Here is a 23,425-nt window from a genome sequence, read left to right on the forward strand (position 1 = left end):
TTAGTGTGAGAGCAGCCAGACTGGGGATGAATTAATGATCCATGCTGGACTTGATATGGAGAAGGGTAATGATGCAGACACACAAATAAGTATTCCCCACCTCTGTCAATAGATTAGCGCCAGCGAATTGGACAGAATGTTGGGCTTGAACTGTTGAACAGAATAAAAAAGATTCTTTAATCTCATTAGGGAACACAGGTTGAAAGTTTTAAAAGTATGTGTTTAAAGTTCTTAGAGAATATATGTAAATTGAATTTTAATAGTACAGACCATAGTCTTTTGATTCAGATATTATTGTGCTTTACCAAGTAAATGTTATTACAAATCTGAATGGAAAGAATATTGTTTCTATTATCTAAGTTACATGTTTCTATTTATATTCTGTATATTTCATAGAAATCATAGAAACCCTACAGTACAGAAATTTCTCTTACCTTAGGCTGCCTTTTATGTGACCCTGCCAAGCATGCTTTTAGCAGGGAGGCAGGTGAAATAGGCCGAAAATACAGGGAGTTGGCAGATGCCGAAATCTACAGCCCACCCATCATATTTGAATAAGATAATCAAGGGATCAATTGGGTTTGTTAACAAGCCAGTTGACCCAACAATACACTGCCCATGCCAATCAGGTGGGAGTGGGCAGGCCGCTTTAAAAAAAAACATTTTCAAAGGGCAGGAAGGAAGAGCGTGCACAATTTTCAGGGGGTTTCCCTTTGCAAAGAGGGGGTACATCCCTCTAAGAGAGTTAACCATCCCCCGCAAACTGCTGGCTCCAGGATCCATGGGCCTGTTTATGGTCACACAATCGGCATCTTGTGCTTCACTCCAAATGGGTGAGGGTGAAGTGGATGTTGAGAAGGGTCATGGACAATAATATATCATCATCATCGTGAAAGAGATTTCTTTGCTGCACCACTATCAAATTGCCACAGAAAAAAAGTTAAAAATCATAAATATGCAAGGTCAAGTACAACTTCTACCAGGTGCCATTCAATTCCTATAACAAGTTAAGTTCAAATGTTGGCTAATGTTTAAAAGTGGGAAAGCAGGCACGATAATATATTATGCTTACAGAAGAACAAAAGGGAACATAGGACCAGGATAGGCCATTCATCCCCTTAAGCCTGCTCCACCATTTAGTTAGATCATTGCTCATCTATACTTGAATTCCATTTACCAATCTTTACTCTATATTCCATCATTACAAAAACCCTGTCCAGCTCAGTAATGAAAGTTCTAATTGTCCCAGCATCAACAATCCTTTGAAGAGAATTCCAGATTTCTATCACTCTGTGTTAACAAAGTATGCGCTTCTTAATTTCACTTGTGGTTTGGCTTTAATTGTCGTATTATGTCCCCTTATTCTTGATTCCCTCCATCAGAGGAGATGGTTTCCCTGTATCGACCTGATCAAATCTTTTAAACACACCATGATATCACTCCCCAGTCTTCTATAAAGAAATAGAAGACAATTAATCACCAGCCACTGGGGAAAAAATTGCAGCTTCACACAACAGGCCAACATTTAGTTCCCACACCACACTGCCATCTCTTCCTCTCCCACCCTTGCTCCCAGCAGGAATATAAGGGTAAGATGTGAGGGGCTTTGTGCTGTGCTTTTGCTGCCATGTTATATGTACTTGGTTTTAGGCACAGAAAGGTTGCCCACCACAGACAAGCTGGGCCTAATTTAAATGATAGTATCAATAGCTGCCTGGTTTGGAGGATAGGTCTTATGAGGAAAGGTTGAGGGAGCTAGGGCTGTTCTCTCTGGAGCGGAGGAGGCTGAGAGGAGACTTAATAGAGGTTTATAAAATGATGAAGGGGATAGATAGAGTGAACGTTCAAAGACTATTTCCTCGGGTGGATGGAGCTATTACAAGGGGGCATAACTATAGGGTTCGTGGTGGGAGATACAGGAAGGATATCAGAGGTAGGTTCTTTACGCAGAGAGTGGTTGGGGTGTGGAATGGACTGCCTGCCTGTTATAGGAATTGAATGGCACCTGGTAGAAGTTGTACTTGACCTTGCATATTTATGATTTTTAACTTTTTTTCTGTGGCAATTTGATAGTGGTGCAGCAAGGAAATCTCTTTCACGATGATGATGATATATTATTGTCCATGATAGTGGAGTCAGACACTTTAGGAACATTTAAGCGGTTATTGGATAGGCACATGGAGCACACCAGGATGATGGGGAGTGGGATAGCTTGATCTTGGTTTCAGATAAAGCTCGGCACAACATCGTGGGCCGAAGGGCCTGTTCTGTGCTGTACTGTTCTATGTTCTATAAGCAGGCTATTTTAACCAAAGGACCAGCAATGGCCTGCGTGATTTCGTGCACTCCAGCAAAATTTTCCAGCAGAAAGATTCCAGGCCCATGCAAGTCCTTTCTTTAAAAGGATCTTAGAGAACCTTGTAGATGAGGAACAGAAGTTAACGTACCTGGTTTAAAATGCTAGAATAATTTGTGCCTCGTAAAATTTGGTAATTAGGATACAGGACAGAAACAGGCCATTTGGTCCATCCAGTCTACCCCCAGCTTTTGTGCTCCAATATCAGCATAATCCTCTATTCCCTTTCCCTCCGTATGCTATTCATCTCAACTACTCCCTATGATAGCGAATTGCTCATTCTCATCACGCTCTGGGTAGACATTCCTTCTGAATTTCTTATTTGAGCTTTTGGAGATTGTCAGTATCTTATGTGATGGCCTGTAGTTTTGCACTTCCTGACTGCTGGAAAAACTCTCTGGGCAGAATCTTAACTGCCAAAGGGAGGTTAGGTTTGGTTTGGGGTTGGGGTATGTGTGGGAGATGCTGAAGGAAATCTTGGGGGAAAACTGTTTTACACTTATAGCAGATTTAAGTGTTCTGTAATTCAATAGGTCAGCCAAAGCATTTTAATTTGAGATGGTACTGGAGTTTAAATTGCCTGTAGGTTATTCAAAATAACTTTGCACTATTTGTTTTCTCAATCTTAATTGTATTTGACTGTTCTTATGTTGAATTGAAACTTATGCTGCTTTTGTTTCCTCAACAGAATGTAAATGGTATAAAATACCATGCAAAGAATGGTCATCGGACACAGATACGTGTCCGCAAACCATTTAAATGCCGCTGTGGGAAGAGCTACAAGACTGCACAGGGTCTGAGGCATCACACCATCAATTTCCACCCACCAGTGTCTGCTGAGATCATTAGAAAAATGCAGCAGTAAAAGAGACAAAATGTGTGTGTGTGTGTGTGTGTGTATGTATGTATGTGTGTATATAATATATATACATATATATAGTTATGTATGTCTATGTGCTGGTTGGATATACCAACAATCCAAAGCATCACCAGCAGTTGCTAACTGAATGATCCTCTGGTGTAGGATGAATTCAGCAACTTTTCAAACACTAGTAATTTCAGCCTTTTTAAGTGTGTGCTTAAAATTGTTTGTATCTCTTAGAATAATGTATCTTTGGACTGTAGAGTACATGCTTTTGTACATGTGTACATCTGCTCATATTACCTATAATCCATTGTTATTACATAAGGTGCTAAAGTAAAGTTATTTGAAAAAAAATTCCTCAAATTTGCATACTGCCAATGTTCACTTGAGTATGTTTATATGCGGTGAATACATTGACTTATTTTAAAGCTGTTGTATTTTCAACTTTTTTTTTAAAGTTATAATTTTATTGTCTAGTTTCGTAATCCAAAAGCTGGCTGACCAAAGTGGACCCTGTGAGATGTAAAATGCTTCGAGCATATGGAAGATGCAGTGGGGGTAATGCTAACCTTGTCGATAATATGGAACAGATGATTTTTGGCTGCTGCTCCTGATGTATCTCTTCCAATTTTTGTAACCATTGATTGCAAAGAGAATTAAAATTGGAAGAGACATGCGGCCAATCCAACACCAGTTTCACACTGTGGGCAAGAATCAAAATTAATCCCCAGTATCTGTATCTCATTCAGAATGTGCTACAGATATCACTGTAATCTTTTACTTCATATCAGCAGGCATTGTAAATGTCAGCATGGTGTAAATTTGTGGATGTTTAGTACAGTAAAGATACAGCAGTGTGGGAAATATGTTGATGTATCTGCTACATGTAAAGCTACAAATTTACAAAGCGTTATTAAAATTATTATTAAACCAGAGGGGAAACGTGCAGGGGATTTGCACATTACTTTTTTAATAGAATTTTATATATCTTTTTTTAATTTTCCCTCTCCAGGAAATACTTGTTTTCTTGGCAATTTGTTATGATAAAATTAATAATTTTCTTGTTATATACCACTTTGAATATGTTCTGTTATGTGGAACTGAACTTCTTCATCATAATCGATGGAGTTTCTAAGCACTTTGTAGTTACCTGTTGCAAGTAGATTTAAATGTTGTGTGTTGCCAATACCTGCAACCACTGTACTTGCATGTGCCTACGGTTGCAAGGACAAAGCATGTTAAGGAGGTGGTCACGGAATTTTTTTAATGTTAAACCTCCTACTTATGGTTAATGTATTTTTGTGAATTTCTCTTATTAATAAGCTCATCAATGCCTTGTTACTGAAACTCACTGCATTCCATTTGTAATTAAGCTTTCCACGTGGTATCACTAAGCTGCATGTGAACAATGTTTGCCATTCTAGCCTTATAGATGGTAAAGTGTTTTACTTTAAAGTAAGGATAAATTTGGTCATTTCCAGTCTTGATGGCTTATTGGCAGGAGATCATAATAGTCTGCCCTTCTTGGTACTGCTCCATACAGTGAAAATGGAAACAGCATTTTGGATAAGTCATAACACTCAAACTTGTCATCAATGCATGTAAATTCTTGATAAATAACTACTATAATTAGATTTTACAAGTATTTGCTTCTACCTTGTGGCAGTATTATGAAACATATATGGATGGGGTTACTTTGTTGTGTATAGCAAATTGTATCGTCAAGTCTTTGTAAAGTGCGCTCTAAATTATATTTTTCATATGTTCTATGGGGGGAATGTTACTTTATTGGAAGTAAGGTTGAGGTGTGAGCAACTGAAGGCACCCAGATAATTCACACAAAAGCTGCTTTGTAAATGTAAGAAGTCACAAATAAATAATAAAAATGCCTCTGACTCAATAAATGGGTTTCTGTTTTCACAAAAATGTAATTAGAGTAAGGGTTTACCGGAATGTACTTTTAGCAGCTGCACTTACAATTCTCTCATTTTACAGTGGAAATGTAGAAAGTACATCCTAAATATCTACATATTTTAAGGTATTTCTGCTCTGAAAGTGTAGTCAAAATCGGGAAGAAAATTTATTCATTACTCTAAGTTCCAGATCTCAGCCAAGCTATCTGGGGCTGGGATCAAGCCCAAGTGAAGCACTTCCCCAGAGAGAAATCAGTGAAAATTGTCAATCTCAAATGCAAATATAGGAAAGCCAGCCCATTATGGAGGTAAAGTATTAACTTACAAATGTGACACACAGACTGACATTTATCGTGGGCTATAATGTATATCAAGTGATAATGAATTTACAATCCATTTTATCCTCCACCTCAATTTTTTTTCTGTCAAAGGGCAGAGTATTTAATTAGCTGCCAATTTATTATTACACTTTTTTTGTTACCACCCAAAACTGATTTTGTCACCATAAAGTTTACATCAAACTGAATTTGGACAATTACACTATTTATTTACCAACTGCAATAGGGGGGGAAATTCAATCACAAGTGTTATGATTCCAGCTGATATGACTGGACAATCAGGTCCCAAAATGGAACCCTGGCTCCATAGACTATTTTTTTGTTAAGAGATGTGGATGAACAGAGTCACAGGACTGCCAATTAACTTGTAACAAAAGAAAATATTTATTAAGGATGAAAGATTGGCTACAATACTCCTTCACCCCACCAATATCTTCAGATGTATGCAGGTTGAGAATAATGCAAGTTACAAAATATATCTTGTACTGTAACATTCTTGGTAAATAGACAGTCCATTTAAAACAACAGGCAAACTGTAGTTAGACATGTCACCCAATAAACTTCTGTGGATTTCTCATCAAATCCCCCAGATGCTTCTCACTCGAACTCTGACTTCCACAGAAGTGTTTCCAAACTCCACTCTTGAAGAACATGCCTTACATTCTTCCCCCAAGCAATGTTTTCTCTCAGATGCGTTCACGAAGGTTCCACTTCCAGGATTTCAATCTCTCAGATACACAGCCACACCAACAGAACACTATTGTTTCACAGGCTGTATTAAGGTGCCACCAACCGTGGGATTATTTCAGATGTCTGACTTTTCACTAGCAAACTTCACCAGGTCTGCACCTTTCAGCTCTGTCTCTAACTGGAGCCTTTCTTTAACTAAAGTGTTCATATTCCATTTATTTGTTCCTCTGACTTCAGTTTTTCTGGGACTTTTCATTCCCTGGTTTCTAGAACCAACTGCTCTTTAACTTGCAAGACTTGCTTTCTGCCCCTTGCCCTGTCTCTCTGCTGCCAGTTTGTGCGAGAGCTGCTTTCTTCTTAGGTTCCAGGTTTTATTGAACCACAAGTGCTTACACTTTTCAGTATGGGTCCCTGGTTACTAAGCACCAGCATAGTCTTTCTTTGTACCCTGTTTGTTTTCACATTGCAAACCTTTAATTACAATACAGGCACAGTTTGAAATAAAACCCACAAACATGCAGGCATCTTTTTAACATGAAGCTTGAATGCCTTTCTTATACAGAAACACAAAATTAACCTTAAAGCTATACCTTGTTTCTAATACCCACAAATACAGATTATTTAAACCTGACAAGTTATTTAATGTTTTTCATTAACAGTACAGGCTTTCAGTTAACTGCAAGCAAATTTCATGTACAATCATTGGCTCAAACAAAGGCAGTAGTATTCCTCAAGCTATTTATTCTTTCCTTAACTCTGAATGATCCCAGTTTGAGTAAAAGAACAGGGCGTGGCCATTTAGTGATGCTAACTTATGTGACTATAGTCATCAATTTGATAATAAAGGTAGTGGCCTCCCTCTTCTAGTGAAATAACAGACACATTCACTTCAGAGAACTGTTCCTTCAGTTTTTAGTAGAATTACTCATGGCACAGAGATTTTAGTGACCTAAATCCTCCAGAATTCCTGGTACATGGAGGAGTATGTTCAAATATTTTCCTATACGTTAGAATTTTACTTCAAAAGGCTAATATTTCGCAGAGTTCACAAATGTACCAGTAATCAGTGAATTGACTGAAAATTCTGACACCATTCTTTGCAATTCAACAGAAGTTGAAACGATTCGGTGTAGGCAGAATAAAAGTGAATGTAATAATAAATTCACAATTCCTTTACCCACAAATCAATACCAGTTCCTTAGGCTTTAATCTCCTGTTAAGCAATAAGAGATGAGGAATCTTGAATTTTAAAATGATGCATCTCCATTCAGCCATAAAGAGGAAAAAGACCACTTGATGCATTAAGATTGCCCCAAACAAGTGTGATGCCTAATCCATCATGATGGGTCACACAACACCAGGTTATAACAGGTTTATTTGAAATCTCAAGTTTTGGGAGCACTGATCCTTCGTCAGGTGAGATTAATCCATCATGATTCACAGCAACCCAGCAATTAACTCTCAGGGGCAGGCGAAAAAAAACTCCCATGAACAATTTAGTGTGAAAGTCTGGAAAGTTCCTTTCCACCACCTTGGGGTTGTTACTTCACATTCCACCTACCTTGTGTACACAGTGATTATCATCTCATCCAAGGACTGGTGTGACTGCCTTTTCAAGACATGCAGGAAATCAGCAGCACTTGTTTCAATGGTGCTTTCAATTGTGAATTTTAATTAACACAGGATGCATTCCCAGTGTCTCAATTGTCTCTTCGTGATCATAGCTTTTCATTCCTAGTGACATTCTGGTTAATTTACGCTATCTACTCAGCATAGCCTTAATGCCTCTTTCAAACTTAGAAACAGTTGTTAATCATGGCCCTTTATTAATATATTAAACAATCTATTTTAAGCCCTAAAATACTACTAAGTTTTTGTGACACTATCTATCTGCACTTGCAATTTCAAGGAATTCTATATTTCCATTGATTCACGTTTTTCTTCTCAGAATGCATAAGCCCACCTCTTTGCATTAAATTTCATCCATCCATTCCATACCTTGTTTACGCCCTTCCTGAAGTCTTTCACCATCCTTCTCACTGTTTTGCTGACCTCTCTTTTTGTGTATGTAATTTACATTGAGTAAAATGGATTCGACACTCATTCCTGGTTCCTATGATGTGTTTTTCTTCTACCATCTAATTCAGAAGACCCCTGGCGGATGCAAGATGCCATGGGTTTCATTCACACTCCACAACCTTCCTGAAACCTTATTTTTAAACCAAAAATATTAGATAACTTTGAGACAAAATAGTACCAGTAGATTCATTGTTGAGTCATACTAATAGCAATTAATACTGTTTTGGGTTTTTTAAGTTCACTATTTTGAAATTTAAATTCAAATTCAAAAATTTTCATGATTCAAATTTATGAAATTGTTTAAATTTGGTTTCGAACAGGTTGTGGTACGCATTCAATTCTAGGAAATTATAAGGAGCAAAAGTGGTTTGTCGTAGCGTGATTGCCATTTCGATACCTGCATTTTCAATGCCCTAGGACCTATTCGACAACAATCCTACAAGTGGCAATTTAAATGTCATCAGATTTTTAAAAATAGCACCCTTGTAAATAGTGCCATCAATATAATAAAACATTCCAAGGGTTACATAGGAACATTATAAAACAAAATGTGACACCAAGCCATAAGGAGACATATGGGCAGATTACCAAAATATTGCTCAAAAAGAAGCATCTTAAAGGAAGAAACAGGTGACGAATCAGTAAGATTCAGAAGGGAATGCCAGAATGTAGAGCCCTGGCAGCTGATAGCACAGGCACCATTGGTTGGCCAATTAAAGTCAGGAATGCATAAGGACCAGAATTCAAGGAGGGCTCTGAGGCTGCAGGAGATTACAATGATTGGAGGAGTTACAGGGTGAATGGTGAGGCCACAGAGGGATTTGAAAACCAGGATGAAAATCCTAAAACCAAGACATTGCTTAACTGGGAGCCAATGCAAGTCAGCGAACACAAGGTGAGAGACAGGACATGAGCAACAGAGCTTTGGATGATCCCAGGTTTGCAGAATAGAACGTGGGAGACCAACCTAGAGAGTATCAAGCCGAAACCTTAGAAATACACAGATGAAGGTTTCAGTAGATGAGCTCAGGCAGACAGATTTGGCCAATGTTACGGAGGTCAAAACGGGCCGTTTTAATGGTGGCAAGAACAAGTGGTTAGATACCAAGGTTGTGAACAGTCTACATCACTGTGGCACAGTGGTTAACACTGCTGCTTCACAGCATCAGGGACCCAGGTTCGATTGCCGGCTTGGGTCACTGTGTGGAGTTTGCACGTTCTCCCCGTGTCTGTGTGGGTTTCCTCCGGATGCTCCAGTTTCCTCCCACAGTCCAAAGGTGTGCAGGTTAAGTGCATTTGCCATGCTAAATTCTCCCTCAGTGTACCCAAACAGGTGCTGGAGTGTGGCCACTAGGGGATTTTCACAATAACTTAATTGCAGTGTGAATGTAAGCCTACTTGTGACACTAATAAATAAACTTTACTTTATCAATCTCGGACAATTGCCTGGGAGAGGGATGGAAAGATACCCTGTCAAGATACGCCTGGATCCCTCAAAACACATCAGATGTTAATATTTCTGAAGCAGGAATCTCTTGCTCACTTTTACAAAGGCGTAGGCTGTACACTTGCAGTTGTGACACATACATTTTAAACCTTCTTTAAAACCTAAATGGATAAAACAAGTTACCTTCATTTTCTGCTTCAATTATTTTTGTTCCAATAATTCAAAGGATTACTATGCAACAAACATGAAACTTTTGCCAACAGCTGAACCCGTCTTTATTATAAACAGAAGTTCACTGCAATTTAAAGCTGAATATGCCATCACCGGTGACAAACAACATTTAAATAAAATGTTCTGATCTAACATAATAGCAAAAGTATTCAGAAAATATATACCAGTAGGCATTTACAGAGAAGGGAAACTAAACATCAAATTCACAATGCAGGATATTCTTAACATTCAAGTGGAAATGCAATGTTTTACAGAATATATATTTAGGTAGTTATGCAGAAGTACACACTTAATTTCTTATATTTTTATGGAGTTAGAATGAGATCAAAATTTCAAACTCAGGATTTATGCACTTAAACTTGTTAAAACAAATTCAAATGTCCTACTAAATATTTGTAAATAGTCACAGGTTTTGAAGGATGAAACACTATACAGTTTAGGATCCATAATAGATTATATGGAGGAAATGTGCTTTTGCTTAATATTCTACAAGTTAAACTACAATCAATCAATTTTAGGATTACTATCCATGGTCTAACAATGCATTGCAAGTAGTGTTCAAATAAGATATACTTTGTTGTTTTCTACTGCAACTATTCACATCAGTAACTAGCACTGATTAGTCATGCTTTTACATAACAGTTATATGCTGTGCGGCATACATGAGATTAAAGATTTTTTTGGATATAGCAAAACTACTTCTTTAGCCCAGTATTAAGGGGGTGCCGTTCAGTGATAGCAATATGTAGTCTACTAACTAAATTGTTAAAATCCAATGTAGCCAACCTTAGTTACAGACCAAGGAAATTAAAATAGGCTTTGTAATTTAATCAAAGCTCTGAACACTTTCAGGAAAATGTGTCATGACATGTTTTTCAAATACATGCTGGTCACAATCTGGTGGAAACTGTTCATTACACATGGGACACACCTTCCAATGACTTTCAACATGCTCTTCGAATTTGCTCTGATCATAGTTTGGTGGAAATACCACATCACATAGTGGACACTTCTTGTGAAGATCAAGGCTACAAATTAAAAGTAAAACACAATGAGTAATTGTTTATTTTAAATGGAAGCAGTTACAAGGAAAATTCCATTCAGAGAGTCTAAGAAATAAACTTGCCTTGAATTAAAGCAGAAGTGAGCACCTCGTTCTTGTAGCAGGAATCCTGGAGGATCAGACATACCTACTGGTGAACCACTTTCATCTTCATCCTGTCAAAAGTAAGACAACATTAAGCATTTAAACTAGGAAATGAGAGAAAATTTTCAGGATAATTAAACTGCTTACTGTTGCAAAGTTGGGGTTTGTAAAATTGTCTGTTAAAAAGTTAGTGCTTTTTCTGTACTTAAAAAAAGTTAAATATCTAAAGTTCTGTTAAAAAGAGATACAGGTGCATATACAGACTGAAACATTGTATCAAAGGTCAAACGTAGTGTTGCCAAGACAACAGGCTGTTTCTGAATTTTAGCCAATCAATTTAAATTAGGCACTTGGATAACAACAGCCTATTAGATTTAAATTTGATGTTTTGGTAATCTGAGAACCAACCCTATTGTGGGGATGTTAGTATGTCATCAGGGGTAGAAGAGACAGCTCTCAGTTCCAGAGAGACAGACAGCAACTGCTCTATGCCACAGCTAATAGCTTTTAGCTCAAAGCCTCATCTGAATAGCAACGGTTGGGGTGTGGAATGGACTGCCTGCAGTGATAGTGGAGTCAGACACTTTAGGAACATTTAAGCGGTTATTGGATAGGCACATGGATGATAGGGAGTGGGATAGCTTGATCTTGGTTTCAGATAAAGCTCGGCACAACATCGTGGGCCGAAGGGCCTGTTCTGTTCTATGTTTCTATGTATCAAAAGAAGACAGCGATTCCAGACAGAAGAAAGAAGATTCTGGAAGACGACAAACCGGCTGAAATTTTGAGAGTGATTAAAAATTCTATTTTTTTTGTTAATAAGTGGGAATTATATATATCTAAACAGCATTCCATTAGAATAGTATTTTATTCCGTTTGTTAATAGTTTAGTTAACCTGTTTACTGTTAGTTAGATAAATAAAGTGTCACTTGTTGATTTTACAGAGATTGTTTCAGGTAGTTATTTTTGATTTAACCACAAAAAGTTGCTGAGGAGCAGATCATACTATTTCTCACACACTTTTAACAGATTATAAAGTGACATACGCCTCTGCATGGTTAGGTGCTAGCTCTCAGAGAGGAGATCAACCTCCACTTAGAATAGAATCCCTACAGTGCAGAAAATGGCCACTTTGCCCATCAAGTCTACATCGGCCACAATCCCACCCAGGCCCTATTTCCATAACTCCACATATTTACCTGCTAATCCCCCTGACACTAGGGTCAATTTAGTATGGTCAATCAACCTAACTCGCATATCTTTGGACTGTGGGAGGAAACTGGAGCATCCGGAGGAAACCCACGCAGACACGGGGAGAATGTGCAAACTCCACACAGACAGTGACCCGAGGCTGGAATTGAACCCGGGTCCGTGGCGCAGTGAGGCAGCAGTGCTAACCACTGTGCCACCTGCTTCGTAACACTTACACAGCACAAGAATCACCACAATAAAAAGTTCCGTTCAGAAACAGTTCCTCTACTATTGCAAAGTAACATTTCACACGTGTAATGCTGAAAGTACTAGTACATAGGAACTTGCATTCCAAATACTCATCTTGGTCTGGATCAGTATCAATAACAAAATATCCACTTCAGAACAGGTATGGATTATGGATTAATGCAGTAAGAGTTTTAACAACACCAGGTTAAAGTCCAACAGGTTTATTTAGCAGCAAATACCATTAGCTTTCGGAGCGCTGCTCCTTCGTCAGATGGAGTGGAAATGTGCTCTCAAACAGGGCACAGAGACACAAAAATCAAGTTACAGAATACTGATTAGAATACTAATTGAATACTAATTGAATACTAATCAGTATTCTGTAACTTGATTTTTGTGTCTCTGTGCCCTGTTTGAGAGCACATTTCCACTCCATCTGATGAAGGAGCAGTGCTCCGAAAGCTAATGGTATTTGCTACCAAATAAACCTGTTGGACTTTAACCTGGTGTTGTTAAAACTCTTACTGTGTTTACCCCAGTCCAACGCCGGCATCTCCAATTATGGATTAATGACCATAATAGCTATCAGATCAAACTTCTGGGTGGGATTTTCTGGTGACGAAGACAGCCCGTCACTGGCCAGTGGTGGGATATTCCAGTCCCACTGCTGTCTTTGGGGTTTTGTGCATCCTGCACTCTCCGCTGCTAGGGCATGCGCTGTAGAGGGGATACCACTGGTGAGACCAGAAGATGCCACCGGCAGCAAGGGCCGGGAAAGTTTGGCCTCTTTTTTACGTGGTTACAATACAGTGGAGCCCCGATTTAACGCGCCCCGATTTAGCACGAATTCGCATATAACGCGGTGGTGTCATTGGACCCTTTCTTTTCCGCTAATAATTGGTAAATTTAGCGCGACCCCGCTTTTATGGACCCCAACCATCGTGTTATAACGGGGCTCCACTGTATTTACATAAATCCACATTCCAGAACTGGAATAACAAAACACAATAGGCTCCTAATTATACTTGACAATGATGTGTTAATTAATTTAACAGAATGGGAACTATAATATATCACCACATATCTGGATATTTTGATTATATTTCTGAAGGGATTTGAAAAAAATCACTTCTAACGTACATTTTTAGCCAACATATTTTCTAACAAGTTTTAAAAACCTAGATGAAAATGTTAATTGGAAATAATTTTCCATTGGATACCTCACCCTCATTGTACTGGAAAGTTGATTTTTTTCTGTTTTTGAAGAAATAAAAGGAGAGAAACTGGATAAATGTTTTTCATATATTAAAGCAGGAATGCTGCAAGAGCAGTCAAATTTGTTGTGGAAAACTGAGAGAAGTGTTACTGATACCACAGCGGTACAAACACCAATGGAGAATTCAAAGACATCTAACGTGGTATATTCTTTATCTTGCCTTGGAAGAAACTAAAAGTCCTCTCCACCAACATCTAGGCACTTGTGCCAAAATTGGGAGAGCTGTCCTACAGACATAGTTATACTCATCTACTTGAACTCATCCTTACCAATCTACCTATGACGATCTTGGTAGGAGTGACCATTGTACTGTTCTTGTGGAGATGAAATCCCATCTTCATACTGAGGCAGTCACTCTTAAATTGTCTCATGTGGTGGTACCATCATGTAAAATAGGAAAGGTTCAGAACCGATCTACCAAGTCAAGACCAGGTACCTTTGAGGCTCTGTAAGTCATTAGTAGTCGCAGAATTGCATTCAACCATAACTGTAAACTTGTCTCGGCATATCCTCCACTCTACCATCACCATCAAGCCAGGGACCAACCATGGATCAGTGAGGAGCGGAGGAGAGCATGCCAGAATACCCAAAATAATGTGCCGAACTGGTGAAGTTACAAGAAGCTACTACATGCATGCTAAATAGCAAAAACAACATGCTAGAAAGATCTAAACCTACAACCAAATCATAGCAATCCCGCCACAGAGTCATGAATGTAGGTGGACAATGAAGTTAAAGGCAGAGGCTCCAAAAACATCCCTATCCCCAGTGATGAAGGAGCCCATGACAGCAGTACAAAGAAAGGCTATATAGCATTTGCAACTATGTTCAGCATGAAATACCGAGTGGATGATTCAGCTTAACCTCCTCCCGAGATCCCCAGAATTAGATTATTCAGCTAACTGAATTACTCCACGCGATATCAAGAAATGGCTGATGGCACTGGATATCGAAAAGACTACAACTCCTGACAATGTCCCAGTTGTAGCAGCTTCAAAATTAGACGGGCCTTAGCCAAGCTATTCCAGTGACAACACAGGCACCCACCCAACAATTTGGAAAATTGTGCAGGATAACCTGTTCTCAAAAAGGCCGACAAATTCAACCCAGGCAATTACTGTTCTATCAATCCTCCCTCATCTGCAGCATAGTGATGGGAAGTGTTGTCGACATGGCGGGCTATCAAGTGGCAATTACTCAGCAACAATCTGTTTACCAGTGCTCAGATGGGATTTTGTCAGATCCACTGAACTCCAGACCTCACTACAGTCTTGGTCCACATGTGGAAAAATGAGGCAAGGGTAGACAGGTCGCCCGATATCAAAGCAGCATCTGTGTGTGGCATCAAGAAGCCCCAGCAAAATTGAAGTTAATGGGAATTGGAGGAAAACTCTCCACTGATTGAAGTTATACCTAGCACAAAGTAAGATAGTTGAGGTTGTTGAAGGCCAATTATCTCAGTTCCAGGCCATTATTCCAAGAATGTCTCAGGGTAGTGTCCTTGGCCCAGCCATCTTCGGTTGCTTCAATAACCTTCCATCCATCACAAAGTCAGGAGCGAGGATGTTCGCTGATGATTCCAGTGCTCAGTGCCATTCGCAACTCTTCAGATGTTGAAGCAGTTCACTCCCACCTGCAGCAAGACCGGGACAACATTCTGGCTTGTGCTGATAAATGACGTGACGTTCACACTCCACAAGTGCGAGACAATGACCATCTCTAATAAAGGGAGAAAATCTGAATCTCCCTTTGAAATTCAGCGCATTTGCCAGATCAGTGCAGCTTAATAATACTCGAGAAGCTCGACACTATCCAAGAAAAAGCAGTTTTCTGGATTGGCATTCCATCCACTGCCTTCAACATTCTCTTCCACCAGTGGCGTAATGTAGCAGCAGTGTATACTACCTACAAGATGCACCGTAGCAATTCGCCATGGCTCCCAGCACCTACCAAACCCACAACCTCTATGGAAGCAGATACTAGGGATACTATCAGCTTCGAGGTCACCTCCAAGCCTGACGCCATTGTGATGTAGAAATGTTTTGCTGTTCTTTCACTGGCACTAGGTTAAAATCCTGGAACTTCCTTCCTAACAGCACCCTAGCTACTCCTACACGAAATTGACTGCAGCAGTTGAGGAACATTGCTCACCACCACCTTCTCAAGGACAATGAGGAATGGGCAATAGACGCTGATATTGCCAGCAACATTCACATCTCAAGAATTAATAAAAACATTTGACCTGAAAATTCATGTTTAATCTTCTCAGATTAGACACTTTTCCAGAAGTAGTGTTAAATAGATATATTACAAACTGTGTCACAAATGCAGTTTATGACAGAGAGAGACAGACAAAGGGTGGGATTTTCTGGCTCTTCCCACTAGCAGGATCTTCTAGTCTCGCCAAAGGTGACTCCACATGCCGGGTTCCCCGACGGCAGGGCGGGTAAGCCATATAAAAGGACCCAGTAGTCGACAGGAAAAGAGGGGCCTACCGACAGCCTCCAAAGCTGGAAAACACGCTGTAGGGGGAGGGAGGATGGCGGTGCAGAAAGTCACAGCTGAAGTTTCTACAGTTCACCACACAGAATGAAGATGAGAAGCTGTATGCACATTGAACAGACTGCGGTAATATAATCAGGGCCTAGTTTTAAGACTGGTTAAATTGGATATCCTAAATTAAATGGGCATATTAAAATCAAACAGTCAAACCTGGGGCAGGCCAGTTATACAAATGCACAAACATATCTGGGCCTGGCCCATTAAAGATCATTGCACTCTACTGAGACCCAGCAGATCATCATTGCACCCCATTGAAATGCACCAGCCTATTGTTAGAAGCCCAGATGGGGCCAGACTTTCTGTCACCTCGAGTTCCTGCAGTTACCTTATCTGGCAACAGTTACATGTAAGCAACAGCATGGTGATGGACACCTGGGGGCGGGCTCCAGTGTCCTGTCAGGCAGACATCAAGAAACCCACTGGGTATTGGAACCCCCTTCTGGGACCTCATTGGCCGGAAACCAGAGGAGTTTCTGGAAAGGCAAGCAGGCAGGGGGATAAAGCTACACATCTCAGACACACCAGCTGCAAAGACTCGATGAGGGAGGCGACCTTGATTATTTGGAAGACTGACCACAGAAGGAAGGAAGGAAGAAGCTGCCATCAAGACTCACCTTCGTGACGACAGACCAGAGGGACTCAGAGAATCGAGCCTGCAGTTTAACCAAACCATCTTTGCGGGTAGTATTCTTGAATCTGGGGTATCCTCTTGCTTTATGTGGGTAATTTAAGGGTTAATAGTGTTATTATTAATAAACTTATTGAATCTTTACTTGTGTTTGTTCTTTGTCCATCTTGCAAATAAGGGCACCGGGGTAAAACCTTGGAGTAAGCAAACTGGTCGAAAGTATCAAGAATTAACAGGTACAAAACATTTGGCACCCCAGATGGGACTTCGATAAGAAGTGATACGTTGCTCCGAAGTCGAACCTGCAACCCGGTATTCTCCAACACTCTGTCCGAGCCTGAATTAAGACGGCAAGTTGCCCCACGTGACGGCCAGTCTTAAGTGAGTGCAGGACTAATACAGATTCGACCAGTAAATTGGGCCATAAACCCGGTGTCTGTAACAGAAGGTGGACAAACTGTTTAGTTAGAACTAGAACAGTCAACGGAATTTGGGTAAAATCTACGGGAGGGAATTTAGTGAAAACTGGACCCCTACCCCGATCCCTTACCCATACCCATGTGACGAATCCTAAAAGGAAATAATTATGGCCAGTCATGCCGAATGGGAGGAAGCTCTCCGTATATATTTGAACCATAAGTGGCCCAAATGGGTGCAGTGGGGTGACGCCCCAAAGCCGGATCTGGGATCCGAGGGAGAGAATTGTTGGAGTCGTGCCCATAAGGAAGTGGGTAAAAAGGCTCCCAAGCTTAGGAAGGCGAATGCGATTGCTAGTTGTCTCGAACAGCTCCTTGGTGGAAAAGCGGAGATTCCGGGTTAAACGGGACAGAGAAGCCCAGGTAACCCAACTAAAGCAGTACTTAATGAGTGCTACCACGCGCATACAACACTTGGAAGCAGAGGTAGGCACATGAGAGGAAAGGAACCAGATTAACATGAAACACTAGTCAATTCCAGGCTCAATGTGATAAAGCCTACCAAAAGGCACAGCGCGCTGTCAGTGAGACAGAGGCTGCGCTGCAACAGGTAGAGGAAGTTAAACGTAAATGCAGTGACCTGCAGGCTACAGTAAAAATTTTGCATCAAGCAGGAAAAGCAAATACAGCCCGCGCAACAGACCACTCCAAATGCCTGCGTGAGATTGAAGATTTAAAATCACTACCAGCCATAAAAAGGGGTGTAATGTGTGTATACATCACCGAAACAGGGGATAGTGACCCAGGGGTAGAGTGGGGGGATTTAGAAGAGGATGCCTGTCATTATGCAACAGTTAGTGTCACTGCTGACTGGGGACCCCCACTTCCGTTCCTGGTGATGGAACCAACGGCACCACCTAATCTGGCCCCCACTCAGTCTCAGCCCCTAATCCTATTCCCATCCCGATAAGTCCAGTCACTAATCCGGTTCCTGTACTGATGAATCCGGTCACCACCCGACGACAGGACGGACAGAACCACAATGTGACTTATGTAACTCCATACACCATGACACAGCTCACTGACATAGCTAAAGCGATTGGAGTATTCGAACCCTCCTGGGATCCACATGCTCTCTTTGACCAAGTCACCCAATATCGTGTTCCGCCCTACCCGAACCCCAGGACGTGGCTGGGGGAACCCTACCAAAAATGAAGGCAGCCGTTCTGGCCGCCATAGGCTACAATACGAATGACCCGGTAAAAGGCTTAAACAACTGCCAACAAAAGAGAGGAGAGCACCCGACCAGCCTATGCTGGCTGACTATGGAACCGATTTGTTGCGGTTTTCGGCTAATTAAATAGAGTCCAATTAAACGCACACCACCGGTCCACATGGATCCGGACCCTGATAGCACACGCCACCGAGGGGAGTCAGAAAACCTGTGACAATTTTGACCCTGATGATAATACACATACAGAAGCCTGGGCCATCTGCAAAATGACTCATGTATGGGAACGGGAAGTCAGACAAACAGACACTCCCAAGTCCACACAGACCCAGCTCGCCCCGGTTTGGCGTAACGAAGGGGGAGGTGGAAACAGGGGACAGGGAAACTCAGGGCATCCACCCCCATATACCCCTGCCAATCATCGATACAAAAAACCGCAGCCCCGCACAGAACCCCAATATATTCCCAACCCCAGGTACAGGGAACAAGATAAAACCAACCCCAGATATGCACTCCCATAAGCACAGTGTTATAACTGCGGGCAACCCAACCATTTGCCCGGGACTGTAGGGCACCACCAAATTTCAGGGGACCAGCAAACCCCAAACACCCATGCACTCTTGCTGATCGCCGACACAGGGAAGGAACCAAGGCCGCACAGGACATAGGCCCAACCCCTGTCACCGGGAACCGTACAGAGCCGAGCTTAGAGGCCCACGCCCACAAGCACAGTGTTATACCTGTGGGCAACCCAACCATTTCGCCTGGGACTGTAGGGCACCATGCAACTATCCCATACGACCGTCTCAGCGGTTCCCCGACAATGGACCCCAACCCATGCCCCTCGAAGGACAAGCCACTATAACCCCGACCCGCTACCCCCAGGACCAACACACGCATCCTCGGTTCCCGCCCCAATTTACAGGGCTTCAGGAATAAAACCCCGGCCCAGGGGACCCCGACGAAAAGGATAGGGCACCCGCAAACCTTACCCCCTATGGCGCCCCTGGTACCGGGACTCCCAGAACCGTTTGACCCGGTGCTCACTACCGGAGGTGGTAATGCAGTGGGTACCCGGCAGCCAAAGCCCGCCCATATAGGTTCCCTCCACTAAGGAAGAATCAGGACATGACAGTCCAAATTGCAAATAGCTTTATCCGTCCACTCCATACATCACCCAATTGAAAAGGGCTTCTTATCTGCCCACATTATAATGCGCCATAATCTTCCGACACACCACAGTGGTTGTGGGATGAAGAATCTATTGTTATACTGTGCTATAGTCCTCCAACAACAAGGACACATGCCACATACCCAACATTTTATTTTCACGCTCTGCAAACTCCTTGCCCCACTCAACCCCATTAAACACTAATTGCTGACCAACCCTTCGCATGACACTATTGGGCCTTTATTATTCATTTACTTATTTATTTGCTTTTTTTTTGAAAAGAGGGGAGTCATACGACATTCTTGTAAAGAAAAGGAAAAGAGAATCAGGTATTAATAAGAATTAACAGGTGCTACCTTGATCTCCCCCAGAATGAACTACATACTTCTCTGCTATTTGGGACTCCTCATCTCATACCGAACCACAGACACCACACCAAGCGAAGACCAGAACATCAGCCTATGATACCCCGGATATATGTGGTTCACCCCACCAGATGCAGGCAAATGTGAGGATGGCATCTTATAGATACACCCCAATAAGAGTATCACCTATCAAAGAGTGGTGTACAGGAAAGATAATGGGAGCTCTGATTACTGCTCCCTAAAGACGACCCTCACTAGTGATTGGTGGGTGTACACTAACCATAGGTGCATGGAGCTAGCCTGTCTAGCTCATGGCCCAGAAAAGGAAAGAAGTGCCCGGTAAGGTTATTCAGAACAAGTACATATACTGTGAAATTAAGAATGGGTTAAGACCAACTGTTAGCACACCCATCCCCACTTGTCCCGAAACCATCCCAGGGCCCCAAAATGGGTTGATACTAAAACATACAGGGAAAATATTATTTGACAACATACACTACGAATTGTACCAGTAGTGGTAGATTTAGCCGGAACACAATTACCAGACTGATGTCCCTCCCCACTTAGAAAATTGTACCTCCACTTGACCCAGAGGCTGCTAAGCCGAAAGACTAGGACACACGCAGGGAAAGAGACGCCCAGGTCAAAGGGGCGCAAGAGGAGGGAAATCCTGAATGATCTGGCGACTGCATACAGAGCGGGGTATCCATTATTAACGCACTGGATCTGGCTGATTTAGAAAATAAGCTCAGAGTCCTAACCTGACAAGTTAAACAGACCTTGGACAGCTTAAATAAAAATGCTCGGCAAGATGCCGAGGGAGATTTGGCTGAGAACAGGGCCAGTAGCCTTATGGTTACTGTACTAGAAGGACACGTCCAAACTATTAATCAGATCGCCCGAGGGAGGGTGGAAGATGATGCCAAACAACAGAACCGAACCCTGTGTACCATCTATGGGCAATGGATGGTCGAGCAGTTAAGAGAGAATCTCGACCAGGTTAGCAGGGGAAAGTTCCGTCCTGGATCAGTGACGAACAGATTGAACATCTGTACCTGGGAAAAAGACACCCCAATGTCACCAACTGCCAATTACGGCAACTGACCAAGGTCTGGTCTAACGATAGTTGTAGAGGAACCCGGGGACCGCACTAGGAATGGTGTTGGGGATGCCAGTAATATTAAAAGATAAAGTCGGGTTGAGACTTTTTGAAGCCGAAAATAGAGGAATCATTAAAGGAGGGATGTGGATGGGATAATAGGGGACTCTACCGTATGTGGTTGAGAAAGGAGGGAAGCTCATAGGCACCAGTCTGGAGAAATGTGAACACAGACAAAATTGTCGTGTGCCCATATCCGGTGTATGAAAATGAACATGCTCGGTCTGGATTCAAAACAACCACTGACCTAAATTGTACACTGGAATATCGAAATTTGGAAAGGGATGTCACCCGGGTGGCTTACTGGGGGCAGGGGGGGGTGGGGGGGAGAGAATATTGTATTACAACCTCGCTAGAAAATTACCATATGGGGCAGCTATTTGTAACATCCACAACACTACCTTTGCATTAAACCACACATTCCCGCCAGGATAGGATTAATTGAGATGGTAGACACACACAGAAGAGAGAAAACACTAATAAATGCTAGCGAGAAATTGAGACGAAGCCTGGGAGACTATTTTGAAAAATTTGATACTGGGATAACACTTCTATCCGAGAAACTTCAACTAATTCGGACACAATTGATCACAGCACACAAGACCTTTGTCAAAGTAGTGCAACAAACAGGGGAAATAAAGAAGAACATTAGTGAAATTAGAGTCACTACATGGTGGGAGGACCTCTGGGACAAATGTCCAAATCTACCCATGGGTCCGCATTCTGTCACACCTGGCCGTAATAGGAATCCTACTTATGGCAGTGTACCTAACCATTCATCCATTTAAATTCGCCCGACAGAAGGAGGAATTTCTGCAACACTTGGGCTTGGCAAGGGCCATCCGGCATCGGGAAAGGCTCTACAATCAAAAACCTTGATACTCTCCCATCTATATTGTAATATGTACAGTCACTTGTCATTTTGTACTGTTTATTGCTTTGTTTTGTATACACCCTATTGATCTATTTTTTATTTTATTATTTTACTTCATTTAAATTTGTTGGTACTATTGTGGGTTAGGGATGATACTATCAACCCCGGATTTAGGGTACTTGCTTGATGAGATGGTTTGGTAAGGATTGTGTGATCCGGTTCGCTGACGCTCACTGGATCAAGAGGAGGGAATGTGGTAACATAATCAGGGCCTAGTTTTAAGGCTGATTAAATTGGATATCCTAAATTAAAGAAATGGGCATATTAAAATCAAACAGTCAAACCTGGGGCAGGCCAATTATACAAATACACAAACATGTCTGGGCCTGGCCCATCAAAGATCATTGCACTCTACTGAGACCCAGCAGGAGATCATCACACCCCATTGAAATGCACCGGCCTATTGTTAGAAGCCCAGATGGGGCCAGACTTTCTGTCACCTAGAGTTCCTGCAGTTACCTTATCTGGCAACAGATAAGAAAGGATCTATAAGAAAGAAACTATTGTTAGTAAGCAACAGCGTGGAGATGGACACCTGGGGGCGGGCTCCAGTGTCCTGTCAGGCAAACATCAAGAAACCCACTGGGTATTGGAACCCCCTCCTGGGACCTCATTGGCCGGAAACCAGAGGAGTTACTTGTGTTTGTTCTTTGTCCATCTTGCAAATAAGGGCACCGGGGTAAGCAAACTGGTCGAAAGTATCTGAGAATTAACAGGTACAACAAGACAAAGTTCGTGGAAATTTAAACAGAGTTGGAAGATTCACCTAGCTTTGGTTAGAACCATGAAAGTTAGTTCATTGCTTTTAAGTTATCTGGCTGGGAAAGAAAAAAGGAAGCAAGCTATTGGTGTCAAGAATAGCTCTGGACTGGTTCCTGGGGATAGAAACTGGGTTTGTCATGTAAGTGTTTAGAATTTGGTGTTGGGTGTTTGGCCAGACCAGTGAGATAGTTGGGGTGCCAACCAGTTGGGGAGGGGCATGTTGGCCATTTAGAGGGGGGGATAATAGTCAGCAAGGCCACGGATGGGCAGTTGTGGGAAGGGGTTCGGGTTGGGCTTGGGGGATAGCCAGGGTTTGGAGAAGTCATTGATAGGGGAGGGGTGGTTTGTGAGGGGGTGTGTAATCCTGTGGGGTCAGTGTGGGTCTGTATAATTGTTACCCAGAAGCTAGAAGTGGTT

At 41.8% G+C, this 23,425-nt stretch overlaps 2 protein-coding genes across 3 annotated transcripts in view; one reads left to right on the plus strand and one right to left on the minus strand.

Annotated features, from left to right (window-relative positions):
• jazf1b (JAZF zinc finger 1b) overlaps nt 1-5,119 on the plus strand; it is a 253,273-nt gene extending 248,154 nt beyond the window's left edge. For both annotated transcript variants that reach the window (XM_078239887.1, XM_078239894.1), the window contains one exon: nt 3,045-5,119. In XM_078239887.1, the coding sequence (XP_078096013.1) occupies nt 3,045-3,221 (177 nt within the window). In that variant the 3' untranslated portion in view covers nt 3,222-5,119. The remainder of the gene's footprint in view (nt 1-3,044) is intronic.
• Nucleotides 5,120-5,832: 713 nt separating this feature from the next.
• tax1bp1b (Tax1 (human T-cell leukemia virus type I) binding protein 1b) overlaps nt 5,833-23,425 on the minus strand; it is a 137,053-nt gene continuing 119,460 nt past the window's right edge. The window contains exons 17-18 of the mRNA XM_078239869.1: nt 11,046-11,137; nt 5,833-10,947 (exon numbers count right to left, since the gene is read on the minus strand). Of these exons, the coding sequence (XP_078095995.1) occupies nt 10,746-10,947; nt 11,046-11,137 (294 nt within the window). The 3' untranslated portion in view covers nt 5,833-10,745. The remainder of the gene's footprint in view (nt 10,948-11,045; nt 11,138-23,425) is intronic.

This window comes from Mustelus asterias, chromosome 2 (genome assembly GCF_964213995.1).
Source record: "Mustelus asterias chromosome 2, sMusAst1.hap1.1, whole genome shotgun sequence".
Classification (NCBI taxonomy): Eukaryota; Metazoa; Chordata; class Chondrichthyes; order Carcharhiniformes; family Triakidae; genus Mustelus; species Mustelus asterias.